Genomic DNA, 21,645 nt, shown 5'->3' on the forward strand with positions numbered 1-21,645 from the left:
CGTTAAGAATTCGCTGTTAGTGTATTCTAGGATGGCTATTTGAAAGATACTGCCTCACAGTTAAGATTGTTAATGTCGCTCAACGGCGTATCTGACCCTTGCGGGTCGAATCTTTCCCGCCAAAAAATTGGAAGGAAGGTTTGTGTTATGGTTATTTGGAGTATCTTCGCACAGAGAAGCGAACGACGCAGTGTTTGTTTGCTGTTTGCCTCTGGAAGGATTCTGAAGGCTTTAGAATATAGTGAGTGTTAAGAGCGTCACACGGTGGTGACTTTTTTATTCATGGCCGATACCGCGAACACTTCAAGCTCGTCAAAAAACTGTGTGGCATCACTGGACAACGGGACATCACCGACATGCTTTACTTCCGCGTTCGTCTCTTCAGCGGGATCGTACGTCGACAACTGGCGTTGGTACAAGAAGCAGCTGCTTTCCATACGAGGAGGAACAGGAGGCGGAACGTCGGGTGACGGGAACGTTGATAACTCTACACTGACCGCATTCTCCTTAATCCAGACATCGTCGTCTGCAAAAACCGGAATACAACGCAGAATCTGGGCAGTGTGGCGCTGCACTCTTACCTTAATATGTACCTGATTGCGGAGGGTTGCGGCCGGAACTCGTCCGTATAAACGCCACCGTCGGCTGTTCACTCTTGGAGTACGTGGCAACCATCTCCCGAACCACTGTCGCCTGCTGCGCTTCGGCCGCGGACGGGAGCGCCGTCAGGACCACTTCCGGTTGGGCGGGAGCCGGCGCCACCCGGCTGCGTTTGGACGAGCGCCGTCGACCGCCTTGGGGCGTGGCAACGGTATCGGGAGCGTCCACGTTGGAGAGCTCTGAGTCGACGCTGCCGGTCTGCGAGGTGGTGCTGATCTGTTTGCGCAGGTCGCTGCGGCTTTTGGACATCGTCGAGGAGGACGCGCCGCGCTGTCCGCTGGTGCTGCGCTCCTCGTCGTCCGCTTCGCGGATGCAGATTAGGAAGGGGAATTTGTGGCGGAGAGCGGCGCGATACTTTGGGTGACTGATAGCATAGACTGCAATGATATTCCACTGTGACCTTTCATGATTGTAATTGCATATATTAATACCCTAACAGCGTATAAAGAAAACGTTTTTATAGTTTCATATGTAAAAATCGTGACCTTTAATACTAATAAGTGCATATATTGATGACAGCGTACAGTACAAACGTTTTGATAGTTTCGTATACAAAACCGTGACCTTTAATATCAATAGAAAGAAAACTACATATAGTAATATATCTTTACAATTTAATTTAATATGACTGCGACCTTTTGAATTAATGAAGTTTTATATGCAGACAATAATATTTTACTTTCATACTGCTATGATGTGATAACCCCGTGACCTTTGTTTAGATATCTGTTAAAGATAAAAGAAGTAAATGTTAGTTACCTATGGGATTGTAGACGGCGGCTGTTTTGCAGAAAAGCGCCGGTAACTGGGACACGATGGGCGTCAGCAAGCTGCCGTTGGTGGCGATACCTATCAGTGCGACTGTAGCATAAGGTGTCCAGGCGAACACCCATAGCGCAATGATCATGCCTGCAATCTTGGCGGTTTTGAGCTCCTTCTTTTTCTTGATTTCTTCCTCATTGGCCTTTGCGCCCTTGCTGGCCGCCGTGCGGTTGGCGGCGTGCTTGAACTTCTTGGCGTGGCGGTAGACTTCTAGCGTGATGAGGGAGTAGCAGACGACGATGGTGGTCAGCGGGGCCACGTAGGCGCCCATGAAGAAGCAGAAGATGAGGGTTCGACTGGCAGCGGCTTGGTTCATGTAGTCGATGGTGCACGTGGTCAGGAAGCCCTCCAATACCTGCGCGTTGAACCGTGAATTAAATTATTAAACAGAACCGTTTTCAATCAAAGAAAATGCCACATACGTAATCGCTGATGCCCGTAAGAGGAAGCGATGCCCAGATTGCACTGCAATTGAAATACGCGGAATGAAGCATTTACAAGGGAGACAGTGAAGACTGACAAGTGCTGATCAGCTGTTTCCCTTGCTGTTCTAATGGAATTCGCTATTAATCAAGAGTGTCATGGTAAATCACGTATATAACGTGGTTGTTGTTTCCGGCCAATGAGATACGAGCCAGACGTACGTTAAAATAGCCATTGGTCACTGAGCAACTGTCGTCTGCATGCAGCGTTCCGTTGCGCAACCGGCTATAGCCGCAAAACCGGTTTTAAAGCGGTGACACGGTCGTTGTACGTACGTGCAAATAGCCGCTAAGTGATCAGTGCAGCTGTCATCTGGATGTCGGATACGGTGCATACGACAATTTTATTAGTACCTGTATATCCATACGCAAGCCACGGCCAGTTTGGCGCGTTCACGGGTCATGGCGCTCTTCATGATCAGGAAGGGTTTACTGTAAAACATGATAATACTTTCTAGTTTGAAGTGGTTTCTACGTATTTACAACTTTTTCTGCAGTTGGCAATTTAATGCGGAGCGTGGGCTTACCATATCACAAGGTATCTGTCGACGGCGATGGCTATTGAGAAACACATACGCTGCGTTGAATTTCGTGACATCGTGAGCGGGAAGATGTAGTCGACATTTTCAGCCTGACTAACCTGTCATGGTGAGGATGGACGCGCAGCCGAATATGCCGCCAGTGAAGCCATAGAAGCGGCACGCTGCAAGGATTACGCATTGTCAGCTGATTACACGCTGCTTGCGCGTCCATACCTTGCACGCCGAATATCCATTTGCCTTTCAGACTGCTCATGAAGTACATCGGACAGTTCGTGATCATCATGCCGAAGTCGGAGATGGCCAGGTTGACAATCAGCGCGTTGGACGGGTTGCGTAAGCCTTTCGTTCTAGCAAATAAACAAACTGAACTAAGCATGTCGTCAGGGCTTCTTTGTCTGCGTGTCGATCAATGCGGCATTTACTGTGGATTTGCGGATTAATTTGATAAAAATAGAGACAGGTTACGTACATTGCAAAGAAATGCAGAATTTGTAATTAAATTTGCCCTCGTGCGTTATGAGATTATGAGATTGTAATTATCAACTTACGTCCTACCAACGTTTTAACCTAGTTACAAAATTTCTTTATTTAACGTTTTCTAGTAATTCGTTTGATTTCCGCTAAAAGTATTTAGATAAATCATTGCGTTGTCGAACAGTGCGGCTTACTGCGTAAAAATATAGGCCACCGCGGCGTTTCCCGAGATGGAAATGACTCCCAGCAGTAGAACGATGATGGCCAGTGCCAGGTGCCAGAGATAGGAAACCGGAGGAAAGTGCTTCCAGTGCTCGTGGATGAGCGGCTCCATCTCGGGATAATAGTCCAGATCGTACCATTCGCCGGACGCCGCCTCGGTCGTGGCCGCGGAAGGGCCGTGCATATACATGGTGCAGTGAAGAAATACCCGAGATTAAGCCATTACATATATGCTGGCTATGCATATATCGAGCGGCTGCTGTATCGATCGGTTTGTAAGTCAGGATTAACGAGTGGTGTAGGTGGAATACGTGCAATCATCGCGGTGGTTACTTAAATGCACAATTCCATAATTATAATAACACAGGCGTTGGCCTGATCAAATGGTAATTCACTGGTTGACGCATCGGCAAAGTGCCCGCTGATCATGAGCCGGCCATCCCAGTTATCACCATTTGATCATGCAGCAACGCTAGCGACGTCATCCTCCACATGTGCATTCATTCACTGGGATATCAAGAACAGACAATCCGCTTAACGAGACTACTAGGTCTTCAATATCCGGTGAATTGTCCATTAACAATAAAGGAGCAACGTGATCGCACGTGCAGTGAGCGCGGACTGCAAGAGACGGCGTTATTACGGTTTATACTCACTTGATGGGTGGTCCACTCATCGGCTGCACTGGACACTCTGAAAGGTCACCCGGCACAGACCTTAGCGTAGAATTATATACCGCTACACGCACGAATTATGGCGACTACATAGATATGTTTCGACCGCTTTAGAATTTAAGCGCCTGGCTGCTGTTACATGATTGTTGAAAACTGCCGAAATTCTGTGCCGATATGCGGGGTTTATATAGCGTACAGTTATCCTGCAGCCGGGCGCTGATTGTCCTTTTCGGGATACGTGCGTTGCGTCCAGTGGTCCGCATTAGTCGTTTCGCATGCGCTCCTTCATTGGTCTTTTTCATTCTTCAAATATGTATTAAAGTCTACGAGTAAAGAAGGTAGTCAACCGTAGTTAATATACAGAAGCTGAACTTTTCCGGTCAGTTCCTTATATAGTATTCATCGGTTCACTTCGTCTAGTCGATGGACGTCATATTCAGAATTCAACATGCCGCTATATACTTATTAGTACTTCATAATATTTTGCACTTATAATACTATGAATGTATATTTTACCAACTACAACAACAGGACAAAAAATACGACAGGAAACTGGCGAGAAACGAGCCAAGGAATATCTTCGCCAGCGGATCAGCATCGAAATCCAGCGAGGAAATGCGGCATCGATCATGGGGACGGCGCCGATGGGAGCGAATTTAGACCAAATTTTCTCTGTTATTTCCGTCGTACCGTAAAAAAGACCACAATAATCATAAAAAATAATAATAATATTAGAAGAGACCGCAATAATAAAAATACCACTCTTTTTATAGTTCGCTGGTACTGTACGTACCGGTACGGTATATGTACCATATTGCCATATTATGATATTATTATGGGAATATGGTACAACCGTAGTCGTATCCTCGTATGTACGTACAAGCGAACTACATAAACCGCAAAATTAATCAGCATTATCGCAAATTAACGAAAATCTTTGTTAATATTTCGGGGTGTTTTCCTTTAGTACGTACCTGAACAAAATTTTCGTGTGTAAATTAGCTCTGTCTGATTTTCTTATTTTTCGGTGGCTAAAAAGTCATAAGAAAACTGGGTACAAATTATAATTCCAATAACAAAGTGGAACTGGACGCATTGTGCATTGGTATGGAACATAACGGGTGCTGAAATCGGCTGAAAGTGGAATTTCCACTTTCCGAGTACAGTAATGCTGCATCACGTGCGCGTGTGCACAAGCGACCACCCAATCAGGCTGGTTACGTGAAAACCACTCGCTTCCTGCTTCGTGAATTTCATGCTTTTTCAGCCCGTTGAGCAGCACAGTGCAGTGCAGCGATCCTGTCATTTTTATTTTTGCGTTGGTTGATCGTCTCTCCATACTTCCCGTATCGATGATCTGATCACTGAAAATTCGCAGGCCGTTGGTATTTTTGAAAAGGGAATTTAATAGTGATCAACTGATCCCTAAAAGCAGGCCGTTCGCTGGTTAGCAGTGTAACTGTCGTCAGTGGCGCACAAACGACGTTGTGGGTCGCCACTGCTTTTCTCCGTTTTCTGACTCTCCTTTCCCTCGTCCGTTGGTGGTGATTGCGGCGGTGGGATCGTCCGTCCTCTGGCCAGTCGTTGGCAGCGTGATGGTGACGATGAGCAGCATGAGCAACGGCCAGGTCCCGCTGGCTGCGTCCGCCTCCAGTTCCTCCTCCGTCAACGCTTCCTCGGAGGCCAGCAAACTGCTCAACTTCGCGGAGCGCCTGGACATTGCGCTGCTGGACAAGGTGGTGGGCTACATGTACAGCGGCGCCAAGTACGAGCAGTCGGAGGCGCAGAAGGTGCTGACGGAGCTGAAGGAGCACCCCGACGCCTGGACGCGCGTCGACGCCATCCTGGAGTACTCGCAGAACCCCGAGACCAAGTACTTTGCCCTGCAGATCCTCGAGAACGTCATCAAGACGCGCTGGAAGGCGCTGCCCCGGGCGCAGTGTGAAGGTGAGGCGCTGAGCATTTTTACAGCCGATTTTAACGCTTGTTCATTTTGACTTTGTATCGAATTTTCTCCTATTTTTTTGACGAATTTAAGAATATTATATTATTATTTTGAATTTCTCCTTCAACTTGCTTGACGGCATTCTTCCTATTATTACTTATTACTTGTAATTTTTACAGTTATAATCAGTTTATTTTTATCGCCATTCGAAGAGGTAAAAGAGGAATAAATGGATTAATGGAAGCTAAATGTCGTCATCAAACAATTCATTTTCGTTGGAATTTTTCGTTTCTGCTGATTTTTGCGACGGCAGTTTTCACTCGCATTTTATAATTATTTTCGAATTATTATTATTATTAAGCAAGTGTTAGAATTTTTGAAGTAATAAAAATTTTAGAAACAGAAAGATAGGTGTCGGTACCGGATAATTTATTGAAAAGCGGAAACCAAATTTTCAAGAAAAATTAAGGGAAGAATTGACGGAAAATGCAGAAATAAATATAAATAAATGTGAAAATAATCATAAAAACGGGGAAATTTTACGACAGAACGGTTGTTTATTTGCAGGAATCAAAACATACATTGTTGGCCTGATTATTCGCACATCTTCAAATCCAGAAATGCACGAGAAGCACAAACTCTACTTGACGAAATTAAACTACGTACTGGTTCAGGTGAGGACGAGTTCTTTCTTTTTTAAAATTTACACGCATTTTCTGCTGCTGTTCACTGCGATTTATTCCGAAATATTTTGTACTCTTATCATTTTAATTAATGCGAAATTGTGGCAGATTCTGAAGAAGGAGTGGCCGAAGAACTGGCCGACCTTCATCGCCGACATCGTGGGCGCCAGCAAGACCAACGAGTGGCTCTGTCTCAACAACATGGAGATCCTGCGTCTCCTGAGGTACTTTAAGCAATTTTAACTATTAATTAAATTTTAAATTAATATTATTGTAATAAATATGATTAAAAAATTGAATATCTTTATTAAATGGATAATATTAAATGGATATTATCATTATAAAATTGATAAATAATGCCACATCGATAAATTGATTATTAATCTTGGAATTGATGATTAAATGGGCGGTTGTGATGGCGTGCTGTAGCGAGGAGATCTTTGACTTCTCCTCGGGCAGCATGACGCAGGCCAAGACGAAGCACCTGAAGGACTCGATGTGCAGCGAGTTCCAGCAGGTCTTCCCGCTGTGCCTCTTCGTCCTGGACAACAGCACCAACCCCCCGCTGGTGGCGGCCACGCTGCAGACCATGCTGCTCTTCCTGGGCTGGATCCCGCTCGGCTACGTCTTCGAGACCAAGCTGGTGCCCAGTCTCATCCAGAAGGTGTGCAATCCTTCCCTTTTCCTCGAAATCTCTTTGTAATCAGTTTAATTTCGCAGTTTCTCATCGTGCCCATGTTCCGCAACGTGACGCTGAAGTGCTTGACGGAGATCGCCGGCATCTCCGTCTCGCAGCATCCGCAGTACGAGGCCGCCTTCAAGGACATGTTCCGCGGCACGATGGAGCACTTGAAACAGGTTAGAGAGATTGTACGGCTGGCCCGGGCTGGGTTCATCTGTTTTGCTCTGTTTTGTATTTCTTTAGCATTAACTTATCTTATTTGTATTTGCTTAGCTATTATTTAGTGCAGTTTTTAAACTTTTTATTCTCTTTCTAAATCTTGACGCTTGATTGATTAATTTTTTTCCCATTATTTTTCCTTTTCTTTTTATTTACATCGTTTATAATTAGAATTATTTTTTTAGTGAAATAACTGCGGCATCAGTTTTCAATTTTTTTTTGTCATTTTTCACTTTTATTATTACTTATATGTTTGTCTGTGAATTGATTGTGCGATTAGTTTGCTCTGCTTGGATATTTTTTAAGATTCGATAGGTTTATACTTTTGCCATGTTTATGTTACCGGATTTCGTAGTGTAGGGACATCATAGCCTCCTACTTCGCAAGATTGTAAAGTTATACTGCTCCACTACAGTAGCTTTCATTTAGAATTTCGGCACTTTCCACTTGTTTTTGAATTTATTAATTTTCTTTGGTATATCCTTGTAGCATGAATTTTTAATTTTTTGTGGCATTGTTTTAATTTATAACTTGTTTTTATTGTATTCATTACCTTTAATTGTTTACCTGGTGAATAGAGGCAACATTTAATTTTTGTTGCGGAATTGTCGCTTAATCTTTTTATTGCACTGGTGAAATAATTGGGCTACGTAGTATGTGCTTTTATTGGAGTATATTCCGTTTATTTTGTGAATTATTCGTCGGGTGAGGTAATGTTTGCGGCATTGGTTGAGATATTTCTGGGTATATGTTATCTATGTTGCGGCATTAATTGTGGGCGTTTGTTAAGATTCTGCCGCTGGAGACGGACATCCGCGCGGCGTACGGGAAGGGCACGGACGACGAGCAGAAGTTCATCCAGAACCTGGCGCTCTTCCTGGCCACCTGCAGCAAGGAGCACGGCCAGCTGATCGAGAAGACGGCGGAGCTGCGGCCGCAGCTGCTGGAGACGCTGCGCTACGTGCTGCTCATCTCGCTGGTGGAGGAGATCGAGATCTTCAAGATCTGTCTGGAGTTCTGGAACACGCTGGCCTCCGAGCTCTACCTCGAGCACCCCTTCAACGCCTACCCCGCCTCCGCCGGCGCCATCTTCTTCCCGCCCTCCCTCATGAAGAGCGGCGGCCTGGAATCTCAGGCGCAGCACACGCGCCGCAAGTTCTACGACGGCGTCCTCACCGAGGTCCGCTGCATCATGATCGCGCGCATGGCCAAGCCCGAGGAGGTGCTGGTCGTGGAGAACGAGCAGGGCGAGGTGGTGCGCGAGTTCATGAAGGACACCGACTCCATCAACATGTACAAACTCATGCGCGAGACACTCGGTAAGTTGATCACCTTTTTTTCGATTTATTTTGCAATTATTCTGTTTTGTGCATTTTATTTTGAATTGGTCCATTTTTCACTGTACTTTATTATTTTATTTGCTTATTTTGCCGGTTATGCCGTGATAATTAATTTGTAATTAGTGGATATGCTAGAAACTGTTCATGAATTAAGTTCCAATTATTGTGGAAATTACTATTCGTATTTTTTAAATTGATTTTTCTCATATTGTTATGGTACTGTATCGTATCCGGTAACGGCGTTGTACGGCGTATTTTTATGGATTTGTTTAATAGTAATCATATAAAAAAACTCCACAGTGATTAAGCAACGCAATTATGGATAATATTATTAATAAATAATTAATATTAATATTATTAATTATCCAATAAATAGTAATTAATTGGTAATTAACTGCGTCTAAATTGGATTAAATTATTAATAATAATATTAATAATATTATGGATTTTTTTGATTGAATTGTATGAATTAAATGTTGACTGGCCTGTAATTGAGAATTGTTAGAGTAAATTGGGGTTGGTTTGTGCAGTGTATCTGACGCATCTGGACCCGGTGGACACGGAGCGCATCATGACGGAGAAGCTGCACCTGCAGGTGAACGGCGCGGAGTGGTCGTGGAAGAACCTGAACACGCTGTGCTGGGCCATCGGCTCCATCAGCGGGGCCATGCACGAGGAGGACGAGATGCGCTTCCTCGTCACCGTCATCAAGGTCAGTCAATATCTCCTGAAATTAATTACAATTAATTATCCAATAAATGGCAATTAATTGGCAGTTAATTGTATTTAAATTGGATTAAAATTATTAACGTTGGTGTTGGTGTGCAGGAGCTGTTGGGGCTGTGCGAGCAGAAGCGCGGCAAGGACAACAAGGCCATCATCGCCTCGAACATCATGTACATTGTCGGGCAGTACCCGCGCTTCCTGCGCGCCCACTGGAAGTTCTTGAAGACCGTCGTCAACAAGCTCTTCGAGTTCATGCACGGTGAGGGACATTAGTCTTGTTGTTCGATGGAAAGGAAAGGTATTGGTTGTGTATGTAGAGACGCACGATGGCGTGCAGGACATGGCCTGTGATACGTTCATCAAGATCGCGCAAAAGTGCCGCCGGCACTTTGTGACGGTGCAGGTGGGCGAGTCCATGCCCTTCATCGACGAGATCCTCCTCAATCTCCGCTCAGTCATCTGTGATCTTGGCCACCAACAGGTTTGTGTAGACGTCTGTCTTATTGTCCTCGATCATTCAGCCAATAACGGGCGCTCTCGCCTTTGCCTTGCTATAGGTGCAAACGTTCTACGAAGCGGTGGGCTACATGATCTCCTCGGAGGTGGACGACAGCCAGCAGGCCTCGCTGATCGAGCGGCTCATGTCCATGCCCAACGCCATCTGGGACGAGGCCGTGCAGCAGGTCAAGGCCAACGCCGAGACGCTCAAGGACGTGGAGTGCCTCAAGCAGTTCGTCTTCCTGCTGCGCACCAACTACCGCGCCTGCACCTCCCTCGGCAACGTCTACGTCCACCAGGTAAAGTCAACCCCCTTTGCACTCCTTTCCTGTTCCTTCACGCAGCGATTCATTACAGATTAAATTGGAATTAATTGGGAATTAATTCAGTATAAATTAACCATTAATTGAATGGTGTGTTTGTGTTTGGTGTGCAGTTGAAGCGCATCTTCTACGACTCGCTGCAGCTGTACAAGTTGCTGAGCAGCAACATCAGCGCGGCCGTCTCGGTGGGCGGCGAGGCCGTGGCCAAGGGGCCGCTGATCCGCGCCATGAAGGCCGTCAAGAAGGAGATCCTCCGCATCCTCTCCTGCTGGATCTCCAAGTCCACCAATCCGCCCCTGGTCAGTGTCCATGCATTGCTCATTTTATTTATGGCATTAGTGTTCTGTTATAATTTTTTTATTTAAGCTAATTTTTAAAGTGACCTTTGTGCTTTGTTGTAAATGTGTGTAATTTGATTAGGTGTACGAGTACTTTTTGCCGCCGATGCTGGAGGCGCTGCTGCTGGACTACAAGACCAACGTGGCGGAGGCGCGCGAGCCGGAAGTGCTGTCGCTCCTCCGCTCCGTCGTCGAGCGCCTGGAGAGCCTCGTCACGCCGCGCATTCCCGAGATCTTTGACGGGGTCTTCCAGGTCCGTTTTGTCTAACACCAACATTAACATTTACGTGTAGAGTAATTCCCAATTAATTAGAGAAAAATTACCAATTATTGGAATTAATTCCAGAAAAATTACGAATTATTGAGAATTAATTACTGGTTAATAAAAAAAAATTACTAATTACTGAGAATTAATTGCCAATTAAATAGAGAAAATTAAAAACTATTGAGAATTATTTGGAGAATAATTACCAGTTATTGTAGAAAAATGCCAGAATATTCGTGAATGATTCCGGTAATTATTTGGCATTGTGGGAAGTGATTTAAAGTGTGTGTCTCGTTGTTCAGTGCACGCTGGAGATGATCAACAAGGATTTCGCGGAGTACCCCGAGCACCGCACCAACTTCTTCCTGCTGCTGCAGAGCGTCAACCAGAAGTGCTTCGCGGGTTTATTAAGCATCCCGGGCGCGCAGTTCAAGCTGGTGATCGACTCCATCGTCTGGGCCTTCAAGCACCACACGCGCAACGTCGCCGAGATCGGTACCGAGTTGACTGCGCTCGTTGGCGGCGAATAATCAATTAATAAAGGATTTTCTGGCTTATTCAGGCCTGCAGATCCTGTACACGCTGCTGAAGAACATCGCCAACCAGCCGGCCGACGTGGCGCAGTCCTTCTACAAAGCCTATTATTTAACGCTCCTCGAGCACCTCTTCTCCGTCGCCAGCGATCCCACGCATTCCGGCAGTACGTCCTTTTAATTAACCAATTAAGTGCTAATTAACTGCCAATTAAATTCGATTTATTTGCCGATTAATTAGCCAATAAATGAAATAAATGGGAAATTAAATTGTAATTAATTGCCAATTAATTAGCCAATAAATGGGAAATGGTGTTGTTATGTTAGATTTGAGTCTGTTCTCGATGATCCTGGCGTACATGTTCAGTCTGGTGGACGACAAGAAGGTGCTGGTGGCGCTGGACCCGGCGGCCCCGCCCAACGTGCCCGGCGGCGACAACGTGGCCTTTCTGCTGCAGCACCTGCACCAGGTGCTCAAGACGGCCTTCCCGCACCTCACCGAGTACGCTCATCCCTGTTTTGTCCTCTTTTCTGTCGCAGAGTGGGTGGTGACTGATTCGCCTGTCTGTTTCTCAGGTCGCAGATGAAGATCACTCTCCAGGGCATGTTCAACCTCGACCAGGACGTGGCGCAGTTCAAGGAGCACCTCCGCGACTTTCTCGTCCAAATCAAGGTACAAAAAATGACTGCCGAAATTATTGCTGATTTTGTAACGGAATTATTTACTTGACGGAATTTCCGTTGTTTTTTGACGAAATTATTGTTATTAATAATATTTGCAGGAGTTGACGGGCGACGACGACACGGATCTGTTCCTGGAGGAGCGCGAGACGCTGCTGCGCAAGGCGCAGGACGACAAGCGCAAGATCCAGATGGCCGTCCCCGGCATCCTCAATCCCCACGAGATCGACGACATGGAGGACTGATTTTCGTACAAAGAAAAAGCCTGTGCAATCCACGCGCTACCTGTTTCGCCAAAGTGCAGTGAAGAAAAAAGGGGCAATTATTGCTGCGTATTATTCAGTTGGGAGTGGAGTTGATTAACCATTGCTATATAGAAATAGCCAGTTATTTTCTAGCTTTCGTTGCAGTCGGTTCGGCTGTTGGACCGCAGCGAGCGTTTATGCGATTTTGACACGGGCGCACTGCACTCACTGTGTTTGCGAAGGCGTTTGATTATTTTCTCTTACTTTTACTTGTCTGTAATAAGCTGATTTTTGCATTACCGTTCGCCAGTGACGTCAAGCTGCCACAATAAATATCGAAGTATTTATTTATTTATTTTCATATTTATTATTCGTCAGTTATTGTATTTTTTATTCATTCCGTACTATTTATTTTGCAATTTATTTCAAAATTATTTAGTATTTTATTTCGCGATTTATTTCCAAATTTATGCTTTATAATTTTATTTATTTTTACACGTAGTCAGTGAGGCAACGCAGCAGAAAATGCAGTAAAAGGCGTTTAGAAAACATGAAGCAATATTAAATATTCCACTGAAGAATCAACGAGCAAAAATCAGGCAGTTGATGACGGCGGGGAATGGAGCGTGGCACTGCACTACAACAGTGCATGGTCGCGCGCAGTGTTGGTCAGTGAATCCATTTCCGTGTCGGATGACGGTTAATTCAGTTAATTGGCGCGGTAGTAGTGCTGATTGGCCGCGTAGCCGTAACCCTGGGCACGCTGCTGCTGCTGCTGCTGCTGGCCGCCCGGTCCCGGGGCGGTGGGCGCGCGCAGGGGCAGCCGCGGCCGCATCCCGCCGGCGGGCAGCGGTCGCGACACCGATCCCATCAACGCTGCGCAAACAGCAAATAGACCAGCGTTAAACAGATCCAAATAAACTGAATAATAGCTGAACAGACGAAAATCGGTTGGATAATTCAATCGAAGCATAGTTGCATGCAAATAAAACAGGTTAAATAAAGAAGGAGTACTGAGGTTAATACAGAAACATTTAGTGAACAAGTTGACGGTGAAATGGCGCCTTTACAATGTACGTTCTTTACTGACCTTCGTATTCTTCGCGTTCCTGGCGCTGGCTCATGTCCAGCGTCAGCCTGAGCATCTCGCTGCGCTCCTGCCGCTCGTGCTCCTCCGCAGCACGCCACAACGTCACGTACTCCGTGTCCGCCGGCATCTCCATGAACTTGATATGCTGTCAATAGAATTTTCTATGAATTTCCATTTTCTAATAATTATTACTGATTTTTCTGTGAATTAATGAATAATTAGTTGATAATTATTATTGTTGACGGAGTGACTTGTACATGGACAAATAATTCATTCAGTTGGTTGGAAGAGCGAACGTGCCGGCACGTACGTGTTGTTTCTGGCCCTTCTTGGTCATGAGGCCGACGCGGACGAGGCCGGCGGAGCCCGGGGCGGCGGCGGCGGCGGCGGCGGCGGCGGCGGCGGCGGCGCCGCTGTCGGCGTCGGGGGCGTCCAGGCCGGGCGTGGCGGGGTGCAGCGGCGTCCCGACGTTGGCGTCGGCGGCGTGGCTGGTCTGCAGCTGCTCCTTGACGGTGGAGGGGATGGCCGACTTGAACTGCGGCACCTTGCTCGCCGCCTGACTCTGCACAAACACATCATACACCCATTAACTGCACATTAATTGCACAGACAAAAACAATTCCTACTAATTACCCAACTGGATAGTAAAAAAAATTCAATTAAGACGAAAAACACGAGAAAAAACTATTGAATAAATCGCGATACAGATGCATTTGTGCAGCGAAGACTACTACTGCAGCTGTGAACGGCTGGAAATTTTCCACATAGCCACTGCACTACAACGTACTCCTACATTCAGCAACGTTTAACACGCATTTTTCTGTGGTAGATACATTAGGAATCTGCTGTGATTTCGTCTGACGATAGAAATACCTGGTAGCTCTCGGAGGAGAGCCGGTCGAAGACGGCCATAAAGTCCACGTCCTCGGCGGTGACGGGCGCCGGTGGCGGCTCCTCCGTCACCAGCGCAGCGCCGTCGGCGGGCGGCTGCTCTTCGCCGCCGCTGAGCAGCGTCAAATCCACGTTGCTGCCGTACCGACTCCCGCTCTCCGACGACGACGCCGAACTAACCACGGGCTCCTCCTTCTTCCCGCCCACCGCCGCGGCCGCGCTCACCGAGTCCACATTCACCTTCTCCTAAATAATTAAATCGACCAATAAATGACAAAAAAAGCTAAAACAAAATAACTAACGTGCCTGTAGTTTCTGGTTGAGTTTGTTGAGGGCCTCGTCGGCCTCGGCGAGGCTCTTGAGGAGAGGGAAGTCGCGGCGCAGCGCGCCCAGCGTGTCCTCCACGAGATGCTGGATGGTGAGCGGGAAGGGCGTGCGCTCGTTCCACACGGGGCTCTCCTTCTTCAGCCACAGGTAGCGCCGGAACAGCACCAGGAACTGCTCCAGCCGGCGTCGCGCGGCGCCGTGGCTGAAGTACTCGCCGCAGGTTGATAATAACACGCAGACGAGGCGCAGGCGGAGCAGGTGCTCCGGCGGGTCCAGACTGGTCGGCGCGTCGCCCACCCACCCGAACAGCACCAGTGAGTACAGCGTGTTGAAGATCACAGAAGACTCCACGATGCGGTACTGCACAGTAATACAAACAAACAATTAAAATAAATTCAGTTTTTTCTATTTCAATTTAGCCATCAAACGTAATATTCCCCTTTTATTTTTTCTTAAATTAATTTTGTATCATATTATAATAGAAATTAATTTTATTATAACAGAAGTGTACCCATCAAAAAATTCAGAATAAAACTGCCATACAAATAGGAAGAATTGTTTTCCTGTTAGCAACTAACAATGTAAGTAGTGTAGTAATAATGTAGTGCAGTGGAACAGCTGCGCACGAAAACACAGAATCATCCAATTAAAACACTACCATCATGATGCTTGCTCGAATTTCACCATTCTGATTTGATTCGAAATTTTTATGCAGTTTAATTTTCAATAAAAATCACCTCACCATTTTCTTCTAATTTGTTTTTAGCTTAATAATTTCATTTTTTTTATTTCACCTGTACAAAACCTAAAAAAGGGGAGAAAAAAGGCAAATAAATACAGAATAAAAAATCCGAACAATTTTCTATCTCAATAAACGTACGAAAATAATTCTAAAAAAATTGCAAATAAATGTGAATAATTATAAAAAAATTTGCAAATAAATGTGAATAAATATAGAAAAATCACAGTCAAATATGGTGATTTTCATACGTACGTTGTACATTTCGGCGAGGTAGCGCACCATGGCCAGCCGGCGCTGGTTGAACTTGGGGTTGTTCAGCTCCAGATGCACGCGAATGTCCTCCAACACGTTGTCGACGACGCGCACGGCCACGTCGTCCTGGTAGTTGGCCAGTCCGGCTAAAATACTGGCCAGCGCGGGGATCGCGGCGTAGTTGAGCTTCCACGCCGCGCTTAAATACCGCACGCCGTACTCCAGCGTCGCCGGCTCGTCCCAGGCCAAGCGCCGCAACAACCCCATCAGCACCGTCGGGTCCGCGCCCGTGTTCAGCTCCGAGAGGAACAGCTTGCGGATGAACAGCTGCATCGGTGTGCGCACCTTCAGCACCTGCAAAAAATGGGCAAATAAATAATTTCTACACATTAACAATATTTTTATTCATTTTTATTCAGAATATTTGCTGGTTTATTTTCATTAATTAATTTTACTGATTATTTTATCTATTATTTCTGAATAAATCAGGACACCACGAATATTGTATATTGTTATTTATGGCAACATGGAAAATAATGACTAAAATTATTAACATTTATTGCGATTTAGAAACGAATAAATACCTGTATAATTATGGCAAAAAAGAACAATTTTAAAAATCAGCGATTATCGAGCCAATTAAAAATGATTTAAAATAATCAGGAATTAATCTAGTCCGATGAGGATACAAGCGGAAAACGGGCCTACCCGGCTGCTGGCGGAGCGGCGGTTGGCCGTTTCGGGCGTGGCGCAGGCCAGGTAGGCGTTCTCGATCATGCTCTCGATGCGCGCGTCGAAATGCTGCAGACCCTTGCGCCGCAGGAACTCCTCCACCAGAATCTTCATCCTGCAAATATCCACACAAAATATTTACTAATCATCCACTCAGAAATCCAGAAAAAATTATATAACCATCAACGAAAAAATCGTCAAAACCAAAATTACTGCAAAAACACTTCAATGACAGAAAAATAACCATTATTAATAAAAATTGCCAGATATTTATTTAGAAAGAAATCCAGAAGGGAAGCAAATTATTTATTAACGAGAAAATTATTACAACAGAAGTAAAAAAAACTTGGTAAAACGAAAAAATAATCAATAAAAAAATTAGAGAAATAATCCAAAATAAATCTGAGAAAATGCCTGTCCGATAAATAGGAGAAAATGCGGCATTTAACGGCGACGTGACTGACCGCGGGTGGGAGTCGGGGGACCAATAGAGGAAGCGGCCGGCGTGCTCCAGCAACGAGCAGGCCATCTCGACGTTGTGGTGCTTGAAGTTGTTCAATAAAATCTTCAGCGCCAGCAACGTCTCGGCGCGCGGCACAATCGTGAACTTGGTCAGTTCGGCCATGAATCTGACGTTGCGGATCTTGGACTCGAGGCGGAGGGGGTCCTGCTTGCGCACCAGCCATCTAAATTGCCGGCGCAGCGCCTCGCTCAGCTCGCCGCCCACGTCGGGCATCACGGGGTTGAGGATGGCCACTAGGCGCGCGTACAGCGGCAGCAGGTCGGGCCGGTTGCGCGGCACGCCGTACAGCGCCGCCACCAGCCGGCGCCGGTAGTTGCGTCGGTTCAGATTCGTGCAAAAGTCCACCGCCATCTGTGTATTACACGCCCACATTAGCACACCAATTTTTTTTATTATTATACGCTACAAATAAATTCCTAAAACAAATTTATGTGATTCAAAAAAACTGATTCTCTGCCATTTTGGTTTCACACAACCAAGCCATATTTCCGATTTTTTGTTGCCTAATTTTTTTTCGTTGCCACAATTTCAAATTTTCGAAAAATACCTCGATATTTTCCCGTTGCTAGTCTAATAAATTTTTTGATTAATCGAATACAAATTCACATTTTCTAAAAATACGGCTGTATATCTAGATTTTCCAGTCCAGATTTTTGCGCTGTTTTCTCACATTCTAAGCCAATTTTGTCAAAAAACACAGCGCAATTTTACTTTCCTTCCAAATGCAGATTTTCAAGATTTTAAAAAGCGTAATTTTACTTTCCTTCAAAATGCCGATTTTCCAGACTATAAAAAAAAATCTTGTGAAAAAAATTCAACATGAAATTGTTCAGTTTAATTAAGAATAGTTTTTTCACCTTGTCGATGGCTTCCTTGGACGACACCTTGGGCAGACTGACGATAAACGCGTCCAGAATCTGCCTGAGCGCGCTGGTGACGCTGTCGTACTCCTCCTCGACGGCCACGCCCGGCTCCTCCTCCCCGTCGCCCTCCTCCCCCTCGTACAGGGTGTCCAGCAGATCCGCCAGCCCGCTCTTCCGCCCGCCCTTCAGCGCCGCGCCCAAGCGCCGCGGCAGGGCCACCGGCTTCCGCACGCTCTCCGTCTTGGTCTCCTTGGGCGCCGGGGCCTCCGCGGCCGCTTTGGGGGCCTCCGGAGGGGCCTCGGGGGTCCCGGGGGCGTCGGCCTCGGCATCGGCCTGGATGACGGCGTCCAGCAGCGTCATGGGGTCCTCGGCGGGGGCCGGCGGGAGGGTGGAGGCCGATTCGGCCAGGCTGTCCTTGTAGGCCATGCTCGGCATCGTCGCCTTCAGGTCGGGCAGGTTCTCGTACAAGTCCCGCTCGTCCTCGTCGTTCCAGATGGGTGCCAGCCCGGCGCGGTCGCCTACCGGAAATTGCCGCCAATTTTATTGAGTTTTCATTAAGTAATTAAATTTAATTTATTTTGCCATTTTATTCTGGGAATTCGTACCGATATCGACGGTCAGCAATTCGATGGTCATCTTGGTGTCCTCCAGTTCCTCGCGCGGCGCCAGCACGGGCAGCTCGCGGTCGATGGCGTCGCCCAACACCAGCATGGCGTTCTTGAGCTTGTTGAACTGGGCGAGGAAGGCGTCGTACTTGTCGAGGCGGTCGGCGGGCACGTCGCCGCGCGAGGCCATCAGGCGGCGGTGCGCCTTCTCTAGATCGCGCAGCCGCTGGTTCTCGCTCTCTAACTGCCGGCTCAACGCGTCAAAGTACTTGTCCAGCAGGGCTTTGAAGGCCGCCAGCGTCTCGGGCGGGAGGAAGGTGGGCGGGGGCAGCGGCAGCGCCTCGGGGGCCGCCTGCTCCGCCAGCAGCCGCATCTTCTTCGGATGCACCCCTACAATCAATTAATCAATTAATTCTAATCCAAAAACAATTATTCTAATTAACTTCCATTTTCTCAGAATTAATCTCCAATTTTATTCGAATAAATCTGGAATTAACTGGAATTTACATTGAAATTTATTTGTTGATAATTTCCAGTTAATTAATTTTCGTATTTCGAATTTGCTCTTCATTTACTCTAATAATTCTGTATAATGTATTTAGTTTAACTTCAAATCACTTATTTTATTTGTTAATTGTAAATCATTTACGAGTAATCAGTTTGTAATTACGAGGTAATTCAATCCATTTCACAATTACGTACGTTTTCATTTTGCAATTATACAGGAATTTTCAAATTAATTTTGTCAGCAATTCATACAAAATGAATATCAATATCCTAATTTAAATTAATTACTGGCACAAGATTCGATTAATTTATAAAAATTCACTATTAATTAATTCAAAATAATAAAAGAATCGCCAGCCAAATTTGTACAAAATACAGGAAAAAATAAAGAAAAAAATTTACAATTTCAGGAAAAACAGGAAAATAAATGCACAAAAATTGGGGAATTGCGGCTAAAAGAATTCTTAACGCACCGAGGAAATCTAAGGCAAAGTTCTTGGCGAAGACGGTGAGGAGGGGCAGCAGCTGGCGGTCGTCCTTGTCCTGGTCTATTAAGGCGGCGAGGCAGTCCTTGAGGAGGGCGAGGGCGGGCTTGAGCGGTATTAGGCCGGTGAGGAGTTGTTCGGGGAGGAACTTCAAGTCGACGCGCAGTTTGGAGGGGTTGCTGACGGGATCGCTGCGCGTCAAAGGCAGCACGCGGCGCCACGAGTCCAGCATGCTGCTGGCGAAGTCGGCGTAGCGGCGCTGCAGCAGGCCGCTGACGTGCAGGGCGGTCGGCACGTCGCTCACCTTCAGCTTGGCCTCCGCCAGCGCCTGCGTCGCCTCCGACACGTACCGCCGCAGATTCAGACCTCAAACAATCAACACAATATATTCACAAATATTCACAAATAATTTCCAATATTTTTTATTTTTATACATCTTCAAAATAATTTTTCCAAGGTTCTCTGCTGATTTTTCCTGCTGCTTTATTCCATCATTATGTGTGAAATAATTAGAATCCTGTTATTTTTAGATTAATCATTTTCACAAATAATTTCCAAATTTTTTTAATTTTATACTATATTCAAAATAATTTTCCCAGGGTTTTCTGTTTATTTTTCCGGCTATTTTATTCCATCATTAGTTGCGACATAATTGGGATCCTGTTATTTTTAGATTAATCAGTGAAAATATCCCAACGATTACAAATAATTACAACAATTTTTGCGATTTATGGTATTCCTTTTTTAGGCTGTTTGATTGCTTGAATGATTGATTTAATTTCGAGTAGCCAAGCCCGTAAACCGGTAAACGGGCACTCTCACCTATCCTTATCCGTTGAAGAACATCGATTACCGATTTACTTCATCACTCGTACCATAATAAACAATTGGAAATCGTCAGGTTATGATTATTTTTATTTATTTCTTGTGCTTTTGAATAATTTACCATTAATTCACCGTAATCGTACGACGAAAAAGTACGAAAACAATTGCGAAAAAATCGTATTATCTGTTTGGTTGGAAATCGTAAAAAAATAATTCTACTTATATTAGCGTATTTCAATGGCTGAATTACACTAATTTAACTGAATGATTGTCAGGAATATTCTCTAAATGTTCAACTGCAAAAACAAATGTTTGTAATTTCTTGTGTATTTACCGTGGAAGTCCTTGTCGAGGGTGTCGTGCTGGGACTCGGTGAGGTTCTTGAGCTTCTTGATGTACCCCGTGCAGGACTTGAGTTTGGAGTCAAGGGTGCTGTAGAAGTCATCCTCGGGGTACTCGGCGCTGGCGGCGCGCTGCCGTTCCGCCGCGCGACTGGCGGCCAACTGGCTGACAGCCTCAAGGTACTCGCTCACCTTGCGCTTGTTCTCCGCCTCCGTGTCCACCACGGGCGCGTCGCCCGCGCCCGCCACCGGGGCCGGAGGAACAGCAGGATCCCCCGCTGCAGCGCTGCCTGCTTCCACGGCCGGGGAGACCGTAGCGGACACGTTCTGCGCGGGAAGAGCGCTGCTGTCTCCGCTCGGATCGCCTGACTCCATCGTCGCCACAACGCTGTGCAGTCACTTCGCGCTGCCCGTCTCAGGCTACAATTTCATCACAGATCACTGCAATACTAAGATATAGTCCAGAAAAACTTCAAATAAACACTCAACATGCAGGTGGACATTTCTCAAATCTAACAACTCAAAAGACAAAGTCACAAAATCACGAAAACGCTGGAAAAGGAAAGGTGCATTTTGTTAGTGTTTGCCAGTTTGCAGCTGCATTGGCGCGAGTGACTGCAGTGGCTGGAGCGCGCGCGCGACCGCCCACGCGACGGCAGCCAGCTTGGCCAGTCTCATTCAATTTCTCTCTTCCGCTTCCGCCGTTGCGCTATGGTCAGACAAAAGTTGAGAAAATCAAATAATTCCATTTACACCTGTCACAACAACCTACGCAATGAAAAAGCAAACAAATCTGTCGATAATAACGTAAGCTTGAATAGAATTTGTTGGTCTCTGCCCGTGAGCGGAACAGCCTTTAGCAGCGCAAGCAGGGCAACGTGCAGATAGCAGCCACTGTGCTACGATACGCGGCTGCATTCCTTACGTCTTGTTTTGTTCGGTCTCTTCCGTTTCTTTTATCACTTGACCCCCTGCCACCATTTAGCGCTAATACGATACTGGCATGAATGTCAAGCCGTACGAAAGTTGGTTATATTTTTCCGTTTTAGTTTTGACTGTTGACCTTTCTTCCATTTTTCTCATCTATTGGACTTATTCCTCATTTATT

At 46.0% G+C, this 21,645-nt stretch overlaps 3 protein-coding genes across 3 annotated transcripts; 1 reads left to right on the plus strand and 2 right to left on the minus strand.

The window, feature by feature from the left end:
* Nucleotides 1-388: 388 nt before the first annotated feature.
* Nucleotides 389-3,356, minus strand: LOC129600926 (ocellar opsin-like). Its single transcript, XM_055499600.1, has 9 exons — nucleotides 3,175-3,356; nucleotides 2,720-2,853; nucleotides 2,605-2,667; nucleotides 2,492-2,522; nucleotides 2,319-2,396; nucleotides 1,905-1,947; nucleotides 1,420-1,837; nucleotides 582-1,037; nucleotides 389-526 (listed from the first exon to the last, which is right to left on the minus strand). Exons 1-8 carry the CDS (start codon nucleotides 3,312-3,314, stop codon nucleotides 583-585), a joined length of 1,362 nt encoding a protein of 453 aa, XP_055355575.1. The 5' UTR covers nucleotides 3,315-3,356; the 3' UTR covers nucleotides 389-526; nucleotide 582.
* Nucleotides 3,357-5,170: 1,814 nt separating this feature from the next.
* Nucleotides 5,171-12,701, plus strand: LOC129600923 (exportin-1-like). The gene is made up of 17 exons (XM_055499598.1): nucleotides 5,171-5,823; nucleotides 6,389-6,495; nucleotides 6,613-6,728; nucleotides 6,934-7,168; nucleotides 7,225-7,362; nucleotides 8,196-8,724; nucleotides 9,276-9,457; nucleotides 9,574-9,730; nucleotides 9,789-9,952; nucleotides 10,029-10,268; nucleotides 10,406-10,591; nucleotides 10,713-10,883; nucleotides 11,198-11,390; nucleotides 11,458-11,595; nucleotides 11,756-11,930; nucleotides 12,005-12,101; nucleotides 12,211-12,701. Exons 1-17 carry the CDS (start codon nucleotides 5,472-5,474, stop codon nucleotides 12,352-12,354), a joined length of 3,324 nt encoding a protein of 1,107 aa, XP_055355573.1. The 5' UTR covers nucleotides 5,171-5,471; the 3' UTR covers nucleotides 12,355-12,701.
* A 109-nt stretch (nucleotides 12,702-12,810) lies between these two features.
* LOC129600928 (regulator of nonsense transcripts 2-like) lies at nucleotides 12,811-21,109 on the minus strand. The gene is made up of 12 exons (XM_055499603.1): nucleotides 20,531-21,109; nucleotides 19,360-19,737; nucleotides 18,380-18,769; nucleotides 17,769-18,292; nucleotides 16,853-17,262; nucleotides 16,365-16,503; nucleotides 15,657-16,010; nucleotides 14,642-15,022; nucleotides 14,318-14,581; nucleotides 13,755-14,006; nucleotides 13,445-13,589; nucleotides 12,811-13,230 (listed from the first exon to the last, which is right to left on the minus strand). The coding sequence occupies exons 1-12, from the start codon at nucleotides 20,910-20,912 to the stop codon at nucleotides 13,064-13,066; spliced, it is 3,786 nt and encodes a 1,261-aa protein (XP_055355578.1). The 5' UTR covers nucleotides 20,913-21,109; the 3' UTR covers nucleotides 12,811-13,063.
* Nucleotides 21,110-21,645: the final 536 nt, after the last annotated feature.

This window comes from Paramacrobiotus metropolitanus, unplaced genomic scaffold, assembly GCF_019649055.1.
Source record: "Paramacrobiotus metropolitanus isolate TYO unplaced genomic scaffold, Prichtersi_v1.0 Parri_scaffold0000204, whole genome shotgun sequence".
NCBI lineage: Eukaryota > Metazoa > Tardigrada > Eutardigrada > Parachela > Macrobiotidae > Paramacrobiotus > Paramacrobiotus metropolitanus.

Excerpts from the sequence above, each read along its gene's own strand:
- LOC129600926 (XM_055499600.1), bottom strand. The coding sequence starts at position 3,314 with ATGGAGCCGCTCATCCACGAGCACTGGAAGCACTTTCCTCCGGTTTCC. Across the intron at positions 2,854-3,174 it reads GTGGCCTATATTTTTACGCA|AACGAAAGGCTTACGCAACC; the intron begins GTAAGCCGCACT and ends TTTATTTGCTAG. Across the intron at positions 2,668-2,719 it reads ATGGATATTCGGCGTGCAAG|CGTGCCGCTTCTATGGCTTC; the intron begins GTATGGACGCGC and ends TAATCCTTGCAG.
- LOC129600923 (XM_055499598.1), top strand. The coding sequence starts at position 5,472 with ATGGTGACGATGAGCAGCATGAGCAACGGCCAGGTCCCGCTGGCTGCG. Across the intron at positions 8,725-9,275 it reads ACTCATGCGCGAGACACTCG|TGTATCTGACGCATCTGGAC; the intron begins GTAAGTTGATCA and ends TGGTTTGTGCAG. Across the intron at positions 11,931-12,004 it reads GCCTTCCCGCACCTCACCGA|GTCGCAGATGAAGATCACTC; the intron begins GTACGCTCATCC and ends TCTGTTTCTCAG.
- LOC129600928 (XM_055499603.1), bottom strand. The coding sequence starts at position 20,912 with ATGGAGTCAGGCGATCCGAGCGGAGACAGCAGCGCTCTTCCCGCGCAG. Across the intron at positions 15,023-15,656 it reads ACCTCGCCGAAATGTACAAC|TACCGCATCGTGGAGTCTTC; the intron begins GTACGTATGAAA and ends ATTACTGTGCAG. Across the intron at positions 13,590-13,754 it reads AGAAGGGCCAGAAACAACAC|CATATCAAGTTCATGGAGAT; the intron begins GTACGTGCCGGC and ends TTCTATTGACAG.